This window comes from Apostichopus japonicus, chromosome 13, assembly GCF_037975245.1.
Source record: "Apostichopus japonicus isolate 1M-3 chromosome 13, ASM3797524v1, whole genome shotgun sequence".
NCBI lineage: Eukaryota > Metazoa > Echinodermata > Holothuroidea > Aspidochirotida > Stichopodidae > Apostichopus > Apostichopus japonicus.
The window spans coordinates 731,724-747,007 of NC_092573.1; the positions used below are offsets into that span (position 1 = coordinate 731,724).

Consider the following 15,284-nt stretch of genomic DNA (forward strand, 5'->3'; position numbering starts at 1 on the left):
AAGTGTTGAACAAGCTGTTTAATCTATTCAAATCGATTATCGACTTTTCACTTTAACCTAATTGACCTATTGTGCATTTTCAGAGGAAGTATATGTAAACTAGTGTTTAGAATGTTACTTCTTTACCTCACCAAACTTTACTTCCAAACATGATAATGATTATACCATTTTGACATTGAGTTCAACATCACTTGAACATTTACTTTGATACGCATCCTGGGCTTCATCCACATATTGGGATTCAGGCACGATCTACACTAAGGTGCATTGACTGGAAGTGTTTCTATTTATTAAGGTGTACACCCTTGTCTCCAATATGATAGTTGGTTCTGAGAGATCTGTGTAGATCATATATAACCAGTGTATTATATATATTCCGTGGTACAGTCCATGTCATAAAGCTAACATTACAAAAACAAATTGTAATTCATTAACGGAGCATGGACAGAGACGTGACTCAAGTGTGATGGTTGGGGGGGGGGGGGCTCCGGATCATTAGGGGCCCTCGAGCCTCAAAAAAACACGATGCGCATAATAACAAGATATGACTGGATCAACACAATCAAGAATATATTATAATCGATTCTCACTGATCAAGTGTGGTCTCGCAATTGGGTCAGCAGAGCCATCTTATATATGTGAGCCCCTGGACCCCAAGTTAATCGTTACGTCACTGGTTGGGAGGGTTCGATCTGGCACGATAGAAAAAGTGCTCCCCTAATCGCATACATAAATGTAAAGGTATATATAGCGTTATCCATATCAACCCCAGTCGACCTTCCACCTGTAAGAATCTCTACAATTTTGTGTACAGTAGTTTTATATCTAACCGCCAAAAAGATTTGCCGTCGTAAATGGGGTCATGTAAGATTAAAGAGAGAGGGTTATACGAATAGGCTATACGTTGTAATGATGGGGTGCGGAGAAGTGGGGGTGGGGGTAGCTGGCAGGTCGAATAATCTGGCGAGTAATAAAGGTAACATTTTAAACCGCTAAAGATTTTGTATTAAGGCTGGATATTTTTCTAGCTACGAAAACATAATATGCCTACCAAAGATCGCGACAGGAATGATGGTATAAGGTATGAGGTTTGAGAATGAAACAAAACACTATGGCCTACATTTCATATACAGGATACAATTTTATTTTTGTGCAGCAATTAAACTGTAATTAACACTCTAATTAAGAGCAATCAAATGTTCATAACCATACAGACCTCATGGTTGGGTTGGTTGGGGAGGGGGGGGTGGGGGCTTTGGTTCCCCATCCATCACTGCCCTACCTCAACCGTTTACTATAAGGGTCCTTATTTACACAGTTATTAATACTCAACGAAATCAACGTTAGATGTGAAAGTAAGACAAATCATAGGCGTAGGAACAGGAGGCAGAAAGGGCTGTTTACCCCCCCCCCCCACCTATGAACAGGAGGCAGAGAGGGCTGTTTAACCACCCACCCCCCACTCCACCCCCTACGATCCAAGTTTTTAACTAGCGATGACAGTGCTTGATCGTTTACATTAGTACATTAAGGGCCAGGCAATCAAAATAGTCAAGTCTCTATAAGTCTCTTCGACATAGCAGTATCAATTTCGATACAAGGCTGCAATTTCGACGTCTTATATAAAAATGTCGTCACGAATAGTCACAAGTCTGATAAAAAAAGTCAGATATATTATATCGAAGTTTTAGAGTAAAAGTAGAAATTTCAGGCAAAGATCAAGTAATTGCTCTTTTGAGATAAAAATAAATAAATGTCGTAATTTCAAGAATATGTCGAAAATGTAACATAAAAGCCACATCTCTGTAAAAAACCTCAGTGAGAAATATTTCCAGCCGAACATGATGTTGACGACTATTATCATCTAAAATTAACCAATATATTTACTTCTAACTGCACATATATGGCACGTTATACAGCGTACAAGTTTGACTCGAAACTGAATATCTGCAAATTACCATAGTCTAAAATGTGTCTATCAAGGGGCTTCTACCGCATTCCACGCTATCTACCCCCCTCGCTCTCCCCAACCCCCTTCCCCTTCGCTATTCCCGCCCCCTTCCTCTCCGTACGATCAACCAGCTCCATACCAAGCGTTTGTTAAACCAACCTCGATTTGCGCTGCGCTGACCTCTTATCAGCGTGTGCTCCATAGCAACGTAAATACTGTTAAAAAGTTATCAATACGATAGGCCACATTGTATATACAAAAGTAAAAATTGCATCGTCGATGCGGTTATGATTGGCCTACCGATGCGCATGCGTGAAACCCTTTGTTGAAAGACATATAAATGTATCTTGAAAGGCAATTACAGTCATTGGAATAAATTGACCAAGAAGTCTCTCATAAAGTTTTACCTGTCAACGAAGCAGTTATTATGGCTTTGCGGATAATTATCAGTATTCTTGCAATTTTTCTTGTTGGTTCTTCTGCGGAGTGTCCTGCTTTTTGGACCAGATGGCGTGATAACTGTTATATGTAAGTATATATATAAGACCCTATTTGGAAAAAGGTTTCAAACTTTATCATGCTCTCTGCTTTATGAAACTAAAATGCTTTCTGAGATTTTTTTTCCGTCATAAATGTTGTACTGTTTATATACAATATATAGTTTTACCATTGTTTACCGTTGTTATACCATTGTTATACCATTGTTTGTGTTAAACCATTGTTTTATTATGTGAAGTCAGCATAGCCAATTTTTACCTTTCTAAAGTTGCATACATCATTCAAAAGAACCCGAATGAGAGAAGAAACATAGTAATAAATTCATAGTTATATAATTATATTGTTAATAGTTTAGTTATGTACCCATTAATATGAAGCAAGCACATTCAAGAAATAATACAAACAAATATATTCTGATTAACGGGAACATCATCCTCCTCCCATACCCCTACCCGCTACATCCGAGTCTAAACCATAACTAGCATCTGAAACGTGAAGAAAGGGATCAAATTCTTTACCGCAGATATATTTTGCTTCTTTCAAGTTGGTATCGAGAGGGAAGGGGTGGGTGGGTGGGGGGGGGGGGGTTGGAAGAGAATATATTGTGAACTACTTAGCCGACGGTAGGGGAATTACTTTCAATACGTCGGAGAAGAGATAGACCGCACCTTTACAGATATAGGCCTAAATATAAACCTAATTTATAATCAATGAATGAACAGAATGAACCATTAGACGTCTAAACTGCTAATGTTTTCCCGGGGGAAGGACCTCCAGACACCCCACCCTCCATGTAGAGTCAGATACACCGCGTCCTTTTAAATATCATGAATTTGACCCTTGCCATTCAATAAAGGTTCCTGTCCTGCCTTAAATCAGTCGGCCGGGGACTTAAGTTCGCCACGGCCACCCTCACCCGCCCCCCCCCCTCACATATTCACCTTTTGAAATCCTGTGCGCATCACTGTGACTGGAACATATTCTTCATTGCAATTACAACTTGGCTCTGAGGTAAAAACGAAAGATAATGTTTCTTTAAACCCATGATAGTCAACAATAAAACTAAAATAAAAAATTCATCTTGATTGACATGGTGGATATTTCTTTCTTTAAAATACAAAATATGTAACTGCTAATAATTAATTATGTCTCTTTCAGAGCTATATATTTTTTTCTTCTATCAGGTACACAGGTACACCGGCGATGAATTGGGACGACGCTGAGAAAAATTGTGTGCAAAATGGCGCCCATCTTGTGTCGATACACAGCGCAGAAGAAAACAAGTTTGTCTTAGACTTATGGAGAAAAAGCAGGGACGAAAATACTTGGTTTGAGGTTAGATTTATATTTGTAATGATTACATAATTGTATGATATACAAAGCATGTTGGCAGTCCATTTGGCTTATGAGCCAAACAACCGATTTCCCCCCCTAATGTGGCTGCGTTTGCAAAAGAATTTCTCTTACCGTCAGTTATTCTACGAGCTTGGTTTATAGGCTCAACAGATTGTTGAAAATGTTCTGGTGCCCTTCAAAAATAAAACAAGACAATTTCGAGGTTTTGTAGACGATTAGGTAAAGCTACAGCTTTACGTTATAGGGTGGATGAAACTATATAAGGTATTGTTTAATTCAATACAAGAATATCATTCCGAAGATCTATATAAATTTGTCCCCCAAAAACTCATTGTTGTTGAATCGATTGGAATCGTCCACCGAGTCCTAGTCCAAGTGGGTCCTAGCTCGAGCAAAGCTCGAGTCCAAACTCGTCGGAAATAAAGTCCGAGTTCCGAGTCCCAAAGATAATCGACTTGAGTCCTCTAACCCTGTACTTTAAAAACAACAATTTTCTTATTCATTCCCAGAGTCCCTTTTGGAAGGCGATGCGCAAAGCTTCACGAAAGCCATTTGTTTACATTGGGCTAAATGATAGAGAGGAGGATGGGGTGTTTAAATGGACCGATGGAACGACCTACGACTTCGGACAAGATCATTGGCTGCCGAGGAACCCGGAGCAACAAAACACAAAATTAGCTCTTTTTGAAGATGGCGTGTTCATGTGGGATCGAAGGGGTAACATGGGCAAATGGAATGACGTTAACTCACGAAGTAGATTCCTGATCGGTCCATCTGTCTGTAAGAAGGCAGTATGATGGAAATGCTTGCTAACTTCATCATTAGATTGTAAATAACAATAGATTATGACAAGAATGTGATGTGACCATGGAGAAATTGTAAGATACGTAGTTTAAAGTGTCATACGCAGCGATAATGGATAACCTCGTATGCAAATAGAAAGTGCTGTCTTTGTTTAAGGAGTACTACTATAATAAATTAAACTATATATTATGTGTTTGGATACGAAAGGCAAATACCTGTCCTTCCTCTTAATGATTTTTTTTTTCCTTCTTCTTAAGATTAAAACAGTATTTACTAAAAATTTGGGAAGGAAGTAAGATAACGATCGCACACAACGGAATGAAGATTTTGCGGAGGTGTTTGTGGGTTACAGTATTCGATAGCAATATTATACAATGTTAGTTAAAGAAGATAACGATTGCACCTTCCTTTCCGCCCTTACTTTCCCACATAGCTTGTATATAGTAAATATGTTAAAATGGCTTAGCTTACGTTTAATATAGTTATCTCAGGCGCACTACTTTGCGTGTGTGTTTGCGTGAGTGTGCACGTATATTACATTCCCTTAACACTTCCAATCTGTTGGTGCTTGAATACTGCGTTTGTACCCGCAAACCTTGCGGGAAGTTCAGGTTACTCTAAAACTAACTAGTTCACATCAAGTTAGGAATATTTTTATTCGCCGTGTGCAAAGGGTCCGGTCTGATCATGTTGTCGTGGAGGAAATGTCCAATCGGAAACAGTATATATGGTTCCTATTTGCCATTCCAGTGTCCTCCAATACATACCCCCGACGTATACTTATTTAGCGTGTTTTAGATAAACAATCGCAAATGGTGGCGAGGCTCATTGTTGTGTTAACGTTGGCATATGGAAGTAATAAGATGTGATATAAAGCGACAGGATTTATTTATAGCACGATGAACCTTTACTCAGCTGTTTTCACTCATATGGTAACGTGGGAATGGTCTCGATATGTGACCTGTGGAGTGGGTGTAACCCTGGCTGAATTTTCACAAGGAGTGATAAGACATATAGGGAGAGCTATTTCGTTTTGCGAGATGGTGAAGCTTCGGCCGTTGTTATGGAAGGCTAGCAAGATCATGAGACGAGAGAGGAGGGGGAAGGGCGGGGTGGGGGGGGGGGCACTGCCATTTAGGCAAATGTGTGATGCTATACTTCCTATACTGTTACACCAGGTGGTGAGACCTTTGCATTTTCTTCTTTTTTCTGTTCATCTTTACATAGTGAAATTAAACAATAAGGTTGGTATATAAATATTATTACATACTATATTGTAATGTGTCATATTTTCTGGTAACAGAATATTTGCAAATGGCAATTTTTACCAATGAATAAAACCAGCGGACCGCAAACGTTTAGTCCCACTACCCAAGAACTTCCCACTCCCCACCCTATAAAATCCCCTTCCCTACCCCACCCCACCCCACCCCACCCGAATCGATACTTAGAATGCATGAAAGCACGGAGCAGTGGACTACCAGAGAGTTGATATAAAAATTAATTAAGTTAATCTATCTCCGTCGCGGCAAGCTCCAAAAAACTGTAGATAATTTTGCCTACATCTGTGGAAAATCCCCTGGTCTCACCGAAATTATTTCGCGACACACTTTTGGGTCACGCAATAAAAAGTAAGTTTTCGGACCGTCGAATTAAACAAAGTAATGTTAAAATAAATAGATTTAACAGTCCTAGCCCTGCATGGTCGCCATATTTTCTTTTCGAACTCTTCCGAGCCCTAAGTATTGCATATGAAACAGTATTAACCATTCGATATCACAAATGGAATGAAGATTGTGCGGAGGTGATTGTGGGTTATAGTATTCGATAGCAATATACTATACCATGTAAGTTTAAGGAGATAACGATCGCAAAATTTACTGTATGTCTCTTATACATTGTATCTTGGCCACGGCATGATCTTTTTACATCTTCGGCTTCGACCCCTCCCCTCCCCTCCCACACTGGTTCCTCCCCACCCCACCCCACCCCACCCCCACAAACATTTATATAACCAATGGCAGCAGCGCAAGAATCCTAAGATTTGGTATCAACTGAACTATTCAAGGAATTCTCGCAAGTATTGGTGTGAGATATGAATTATTGATACAGTGGCTATAACTTGCCTTTTCTTTCTTTTTTCCTAATTTTCTTTTTCTAAATAAGTAAAGGGACTCATCGAATGAAGTATTTTGTTTTGTAGTTGTCGGATTTCCTACAACCAATAACAGCACAAGTATTTTCGAATAAAATGCGATCTTTCAAACTTGTAATTATTCGGAAACGCTTAAGATACTCGATAACCTCATGATTAAAATTCCGTTTAGTCAATGGAGTGTCAATGAACTTCTTCATACTTCCTGCCAACGCTTCATGTAATTGCAGAAACACATAGTGGAGTTAATACTTTTTCGGAAACAGAAACACTTGTTCAGTTTATTGCCCTGTCTGACCAAATGTTGCACACTTTAATGTCCCCTCATTAACACACATAAAAGCTAAATTCCATACTCGTTTGTAACATATTAACTCTTAACTTGAAAGAACATTCATTCATTCATTCACTCCCTCCCTCCTTCCTTTTTTGTTGTAAGGGAAGGGGGAACTTTTACGGTAATAATACCTGCAGGAGCGAAAATTGGTGAGGAAACTTTTCTCAGTGAGTTTTATAGGCAACCTTATAATATATCGTTAGGAGTCTGGTGAACCAGGCATTGAAAAACAGCAATATCATTCACAAAATTAAACTTAACAAGAAAGAGGTCGCTATTAAAATTCAAAAGTCTCAGTGTATAATTGTAAGGTGCCAGTTTCCCAGTTCCTCTGCCTGTAAATCATGATCACGCCCTCTACACACATTTGTCATTTTCCCAACAAAAAACAAAAAAAATCAAAACTACAGTTATGGTGTCGCACCAACAATTACCCCCATTGACTTACACACTAAACTCGCCACTTTCCAAGGCCGCTAGAGCATAGATAGAAGATTTCAACTGACATGTCCTACCCACCATACGATAGCTAATGGCTTGGGCTACCACAGTACATTCATACATCTTTTGCCACCGTATTCGTTTGAGCTAGAACAGCGCAATGTTTAGCAGAGTGCTCCCCAAACCATCTGCCAGCTCTCGCTGCAGAATCTTCATGTTTCACCCAAGACATTCTAACATACCTTAAAACACTACAATCCTCCACATTTTTAGACCATCAGTAGTTTATTTCATCCTCTTCAATATCCAAGCATCAGACAGAATGATAGTGACTTAGAAAATGCCGAAAGAAGTCAATACAGTAGGTTTCCTTTTAGGGCTATTTTCCGACAATGGTTAACCTTTCAGGAGGACTTGCACTACTCTAATTGTGGTGCTATACATTATGAAATGTTTCCCCGAAAGGTAATGATAGACGGTATTGAATAACTTACCACAGAGCCGTTTATAAAGCTCTGACTTAGCATTGATAAACTCCTGATGTGTGACCTAATAAATTCACTTTGGCTTCGGCTTTGAATACAAAGGCTCTATATGCTGCGTGTTGAACGAATCTAACTGTAATAGCAACTACTGACTTTAAGATCCGTGTTGTAGTCATTGCCGACTTTGCAATCCGCCCAACACCCACCCCACCCCACCCCCTGAAAATCCTTTTAAAACAGGATAAATATTATAGATGGATATATTCAAAGAAATTTATCGATAGAAACGAGGAAATTTTTTATTTCTGTTTCGCCACTTCTTCTAATACGTGTGAAAGTCATTTGTGGGTTTGCTACTTTTTTTTGTCACAACAGAGTTTTACTCCTGAAAATTACATCAACACACGGCCGATCGCCTTAGCATTTTAATATAACAGACGTGTCCACCCGGCATAACCTATGCTGCGTGTTACAATCGGGACGGAGTTATCATTATTATAAACTGATAATGATATAACCTGCCGCCATTCCAGTTAGTTAAATATGGAGAAAAACCGAATGGCTTGTATCTGTCAAGTGGATGGCTCCTGGATGTAAAACCCAAACCACTTTAGCAAGCTTCGAATCATAATTTGTAGACTCCATTTATTCTCATCGTCGTTATTGACTCAATCTTAGCACTGATCTCATTTGCAATGAATTGTACATTTTAGGAAAGTAAAGAAAACAATTGTACCAATGTAATAGGTATTATACTAAACACATCGGTCTGTGGCACGAGCTGCCAGCGCCAATTATATCTAAATGGGTTCCGACAAATGTTGACTATTTTCTGCAGTTACTCTCTCATTCTATCTGTATCTTTAGTAAACAAAATGACCAATTTAGTGAAACGATTTAATGTCAGGTTTACGTCAAAGCCATTACTTGTTATTTATTTATTTCTCACGTGGAAATTTTTTAACCCATGAACAGCGATTTTTTTTTTCCGTAAAAAAAATCTCATAGAACCCCAAAAGAGAACCATGCTACAAAAAACTGAATAATATACATCGAAAAAAAAACAAATCTTTAAACTTAGAATTTCAAAAGTAAACGCAAAATCTTGCACTCATCTTGTTCAGAATTAGTATTCATGTGACGTGACGTCAGATGCCGTTATACTAACAAGTGGCGATTTTCCGTGCATGTGTTTATCGTTTACGTGATAAAATCAATAGATGAGATATAAGCGTAAAATATACGACACGTGACAAAAATTAAAATAACGTCTAATACAAGTACTCGTTTATTCCACAAAACTTGAAAATATCTGACCTTCAGTTAATTTTAAGACATAACTCTCAAATTAGCTGTTTGTTTTTCTCTCTCTCTCTTACTGTATTTTTTCGGCAAACTAATCGATTTCCATACAACCTTGCGTCACTTTGAACTGTATAGCTCTATAACTTCTTCAATTGCAAAACCATTGACATCCGATAATAAAAATCACATCCTGTAACCGGAACTAAAGTTACTTTGAGCTTTGACCTTCAAAATGTGCTTATAATAACAATGACCGATTCCAGATTCTGGTAGAAATATTTTCATGATTCGGGCAGAGAAGTCGGAGTGTCTCAGTTTAGTCTTGAATCCGAAACATTTCAAAATGGCGCTGAGATTATTGGTCCTAACTCTCTTAGTAACGGCCACGTATGCAGCCTGTCCGAGCTTTTGGACTGAATGGGAGAACAATTGTTACCTGTAAGTCTATTGTTTTTGTTTTTGTTTTTTAAACAATTATAAATAATGTGCATGAATAATTTTAATTAGTTGTTATAAACGGATCAATAACCAATTCGTTCTTATACATCGGGGATTAGTCTTTCATATACTTCAAATTAAGTGCTTGTATATATAATAAACCTCGGATGGGGTGGGCGAGTGGGATTGTTTAAGGTGGGAGATGGGGAACCGGTGGAGGTGGGGTGGAACCTAGAATATCGGGGGAAATAGGACGGAATGTTATAACATCGCTAATCGTCTGAAATTATTAATCAAACTTCTTTCGAGAATCCTTTTCAAGAATTTCTTACTTAATCAACTAACCATTTCCGTCGCCACAAGGGTTCACACATGTTTTGATATGTGTATGGCTGTTTCAACCTCTTCGATGTTATAGAGGCATCATTTTCTATTAATGACATACCTGACGAGAATGATTGTCAGGGGCGGCGAGAGCTATAGCCCGGGGATCCGGTGTCAATGAGGGGCCCTGACAAAAAGGGTGGTGTCAAGGCGGCGAGGACTATATCCCTGGGATCCTGTGTCAATGGGAGGGGAGACGGAAAGTTATATGGAGGGAACCTAGGAAATGGGAATAAAGATAAATTATGTTCATTAAATTGATACCGAAGAGTGCAAAAAAGAGGACCCCGTAGTATAAGTATTCCCGGGACCCAACCTGGCTTCCAACGTCCCTGTATGAGGAGGGCGCACTATTTCCTCTATCTGACACATTTTGCTGTTTGAATCTGTTGAATGTGTATTTAATAATTATTTATAGGTTTTCCTTTTGTTTATATAGTATATATTTGTATGCGCTTTTATGTACATTTAATTGTCTGGTATTTTAACAATTAGATTAGACTTAGATTAGATTAAAAAATTTCAGGATTTTCATATTTTTCGAATAGCTTCTGTTTCTCCTTATGATGTAACTTTTATGCGTGTCACTTTTACAATATTACTCAGTTTAATTGTTAGCTTTTCTGTTTTGTTTTAGGTGTAGAGAAGTGTATGAAAAACGATATTACAAAATAATAACTACCTTTACCCTTTTATTTCCCTAACTTTTTCTCGTCCTTTCTTCAGCCCCCCCCCCACACTCCACCCCCTTGTTTTCCTACTTTATCCATGTTGAAGAAGCCAGATGGTTTTATACGTTTTAGAAAGAAAGAAAAAAAACAATCATATTCTTCGAGTACGTTTGAATGTATTAAAAGACAGATATTCTGATGGAAAATCACTCACCAGCAAGCTTATTTCCCATAAGTATACTAACATCTTTATAAGAGAAAAACAGTATTTAAAATTATGAATATAAACAGCGTTTAAAACATTCTACAAACACCGGAAGTATTGATTTAGGCTTTCCAACCTTGGCCTTGTGAGTTTTACATTAAGAAAGATTGTGTTGGTTTAAGAAAAAACAATGAATATTCATTTGCCTACAGTTACGTCGGTACACCATCTAATAATTGGAACGGGGCGGAAGCATACTGTGTGAAAGAAGGTGCACATCTGACATCTATACACAGTGAGGAAGAAGATAAAATGGTCAAAGACCTCTGGAGATTGTCACGTGATACCACAACTTTCTACTTGGTAAGAATGACTTATTTGAAAGTCCTAGTATTGTTATATTCGCGTTCCACAAAAGAAGGGCAACTTATGCAAGTGACTCCCTTGCGATTAATTACGTCACAATAGTCGCTTCTCGTGGCATATTTGATTACGTCTATAGATAATACCATGGAGGTTACCTCCATGATAATACATAGGGCTACAACTTTAAGCGAAACCATATCTTTTTTTTCCTTTCCAAGGTACATCACTTTGACGTATAATATCGTCATGATCATCCGGTTACAGTCTCGATTGATGTATATACATAGCGCGAGGCCCGGGTTCGAATCCCGGTGGAGGCTGGAAGTTTTTTCACTGTTCTTGAATTTCCAACTCATTACGATTTTCAATTATATATATTCATTTGCCTTTGTCGTTTACCTCCATTTCATTAACATAAAGTCCGTTCAAAGTATCTCTTTCGAGATCCGGCTTTAGGAATCACAAATGATTTTCGAGTTGGTTAGCATCATTTTTGATCTCTAGATTATGGCAAATTATGTCACCAAAAACAGAACTAGTATTGTTCGATACAGGTGACAAACGCCTATAGTGGAGTTGCGACCTTCCTTACCGGTTTCGAACCTCTGGACATACAATCAGCGTCCATAGCCTAGTGGTTAGGGTGTCCGCGTACAGAGCGAGAGGCCCGGGTTCGAATCCCGGTGGAGGCTGGATGTTTTTTCACTGTTCTTAATTTTCCAACTCATTACGATTTTCATTTAAAGTAACATTGTCATGATCACATTGATGAAAGAAGACTGGTATTGAGGGCGCATCAACTTCTACGACGTTTCGTGCTCGGATCCTCTTTATTGGTGACTTCTATTTGAGCGCATGCAATATATCTATTCTTTTGAGAATGGTGATTCTAACGGCGTGACTTTTTCATAACCACTATAGTCCTAATGAAAGAAGATTGGGGCAGGAAATGAGTTCCATTCGGCACTGTAGATCCTAAAACTAACAAGCGAAAAATGTTTCGATTTTTTTTTTTTCTCAGGATGACCTAGTGAATCAGATGGCCCCTGTTTCCGTGGCTCCATTCGTTTACATTGGTTTGAACGACAAGGATGAGGAAGGAACCTTTGTTTGGACCGATGGAACTCCAGTAGACTACACTAATTGGATGCGCGCTGAACCTCGACAGGACAGGCAGGACTTGATGCAGCGAGAAGATGGAGTTTTTATTTGGGATAGAAAGGACGTGGGAAAATGGAATGACGTTAATGAGCAAAGCCGGATTCTGATTGGCCCATTCATATGTAAACAACCTTCTATCTAGGGCATATCCTGCCAATAGAAAACAAATACACATGTTTTAGTTTGATAATAAATATTTAACTTTTCTGTTATTTGAAAATGAAATGATAATAATCTAATAGATATATCAGTGTAATAACTGTTGTTGACATTGTGAGAGGCAGATACGACATAAACGTCTGTATACAGACTGTTAGCTGGTAATTACAGTCTATTACTGTTGACTATAACAACACCCGCCCTAATTAATATATGCAAAGCAAGCTAGGCTTAGTGTATCTGTTACAGAAATGTGTAACTAAGGCGTTAACAAACTTTCCTAAGCTTCATAGTGGGATGTTGTGATAATAAAATAGAAAAAATACAATATAGTGTATACTCAATGTGTTTGCGTTCCGAAGGACCTAGCCCTTCCGTCGTCAGCCCAGATTCGTAGCCAACAAGAAAACTGGGTAAAAGCCCATGGGCTTCGAGACTGAAATATCCTCTCCTTCAAATTAGTTAGCTAAGCTACTTTTAATTTAGCACAGTCTATAGACGTAATGTTTATTCCTGTTAATTCGTTTCGGTATTTTGCTCCTCGTTATCTTATTAGCCTAACACCCTAACCTCCCCTCCCCTCCCCATCCCCCATCCACGTCCACCCACCGACAAACACACCCACGAACTTCAATTTGGTAACTGTTGCAACTCTATTGGATGTATCTACTATAAATGTAAATTATATATATATATATATATATATATATATATATATATATATATATATATATATATATATATTTATATATATATATATATATATATATATATATATATATATATATATTTATGTCGATATATAGGTATATATTATTATATATATCGGGGTCACTTATCGGGACCGGGAAATGTGGGTTTTAGTATGGTTTAATCTAATTTTTATTATAGGCTATATTGAGTAGAATGAAAACATTCACGAGAGGGCTCGATGAAGTACTTGAACCAGCCTGGCACTCGGCGCCAGTGAACTGATCAAAGGGTGCAACACAAGAACGGAGAGGAAGGGGTGGGTGGGATCACTGGCGGATCCAAGGGGGGCCATGCCCCCCCCCAAAGGTGAGCCAAAAAGTGTTTCCGAACATCCGCTAAATCATATGATTGGAAATTTAAAAAATCGAGAGGAATAGCAGTGGTAGACTAGTCTAAACCTTTTCGTTTTCTGGTTTAAAATTAAATGCAGAGCTCCCAACTGACCCGCAATTCGCGGGAATTAGACCCGCATTCTAACACCCAAACCCCCTGACCCGCACAAGCGTCCGAAAACCGCATTGTAATTGTCAAGTATACATAAAAAATTTGCATCAAATTTTGACTTAGCAACCATCATTTCTTTAGCATTTAGCATAATCGAGTATAAAACCTCCTTTACAGCATCATTTGAATCTCAAATTAGCCTATATTTCTTTTCATTGGGGCGAGCAGCGAACATTTTCATGCCACGGGAAAGAATGAATTATCACCTACTATTCAATTTATTGATGTTACACACAAAAAAATGCATATTTCTCAGAAAATTTTGGGTGACAAAAGCCTTTCTAAGTGCCACCATTTAACATGTAGGCATCACCAGGATTCCAAAAAAAAAAATCCAAAAGGGGAGGGGGACCCCCCTCCCCTTATACCCCTCCCCCAGGACGGCGATTCGTGGCATGGACCAGCATTTGCCTTCTCAAGAGTTGGGAGCTATGTAAATGTATGAGCATGAGGAATTACAGTTTAACACCATTTTGCAGTTACAGGCTGGTTGTAAGAAATTTATAACCTATGACAAATAAAATTTCTTGAGAAAGATGATCCCAACTTTGTTTTATAAATATTTTAGAAAATTACACCTGGGAAACATTTTTTTTAGAAGTAAATTTACATCACCATTGTACACTTTTGTCGCACCAAATTGCATCTGAGGGCATTCAGCAATAGAAAATTTTCCAAAGGGGAGGGGGAACCCCCTCCCCTTAGATCCCTTCCCCATATCACCCTAATGCCACTTTGGCCCCTCCCAAACAAAGGCCCTGGATCCGCCAGTGGGTGGGATATGCCCGTACATCAACTGTCGGTTCTTATACACGCTATCGCACCAACGAAAAACACCTATAGAAAACTAATCAAAGGGTGCAACACAAGAACGGTGAGGAAGGAGTGGGTGGAATATACCCACACATCAACTGTCGGTTAATACGGGAATACGCCTATATATACGCGTTAAACTCCTATAGAAAAACCCCTATAGAAAAGCAGTATATATAACGGATATCGCGATCTATATACCATTAGCAGGTGCGTAATCAGGGGGGGCGTTGGGGGCGCGCGCCCCCCGGGTAACAAAAAGAGGAGAGAAAAAAAAAGAGAAGAAAAAAGAGGGGAAAAAGAGGGGGAAAAGGAAAAAAGAGGGGGAAAAAGGAAAAAAGGGGGAAAAAGAGGAGGAGGAGGAGAGGAAGGAAGGGAAAGAAAAAGAAGAAGGAGAGAAAAGGGAGAAAAGAAGGGAGTAGAAGATAAACGCCAAGACACCGGGAAGAGAAAGAGGAACAGTGACATCATTACAGCGCCGATCCCTATTACATACAC

At 38.7% G+C, this 15,284-nt stretch overlaps 1 protein-coding gene across 1 annotated transcript; it reads left to right on the forward strand.

The window, feature by feature from the left end:
• Positions 1-2,321: 2,321 nt before the first annotated feature.
• On the forward strand, positions 2,322-14,513 carry LOC139979006 (C-type mannose receptor 2-like). The gene is made up of 6 exons (XM_071989645.1): positions 2,322-2,479; positions 3,634-3,784; positions 4,315-4,599; positions 9,589-9,770; positions 11,243-11,393; positions 12,418-14,513. Exons 1-6 carry the CDS (start codon positions 2,379-2,381, stop codon positions 12,697-12,699), a joined length of 1,152 nt encoding a protein of 383 aa, XP_071845746.1. The 5' UTR covers positions 2,322-2,378; the 3' UTR covers positions 12,700-14,513.
• Positions 14,514-15,284: the final 771 nt, after the last annotated feature.

What these genes read in the sequence shown, in the direction of transcription:
- LOC139979006 (XM_071989645.1), top strand. Translation starts at nt 2,379, where the DNA reads ATGGCTTTGCGGATAATTATCAGTATTCTTGCAATTTTTCTTGTTGGT. An exon ending in ACGAAAATACTTGGTTTGAG is followed by an intron (nt 3,785 to 4,314) that starts GTTAGATTTATA and finishes ATTCATTCCCAG; the next exon opens with AGTCCCTTTTGGAAGGCGAT. An exon ending in TGGGAGAACAATTGTTACCT is followed by an intron (nt 9,771 to 11,242) that starts GTAAGTCTATTG and finishes ATTTGCCTACAG; the next exon opens with TTACGTCGGTACACCATCTA.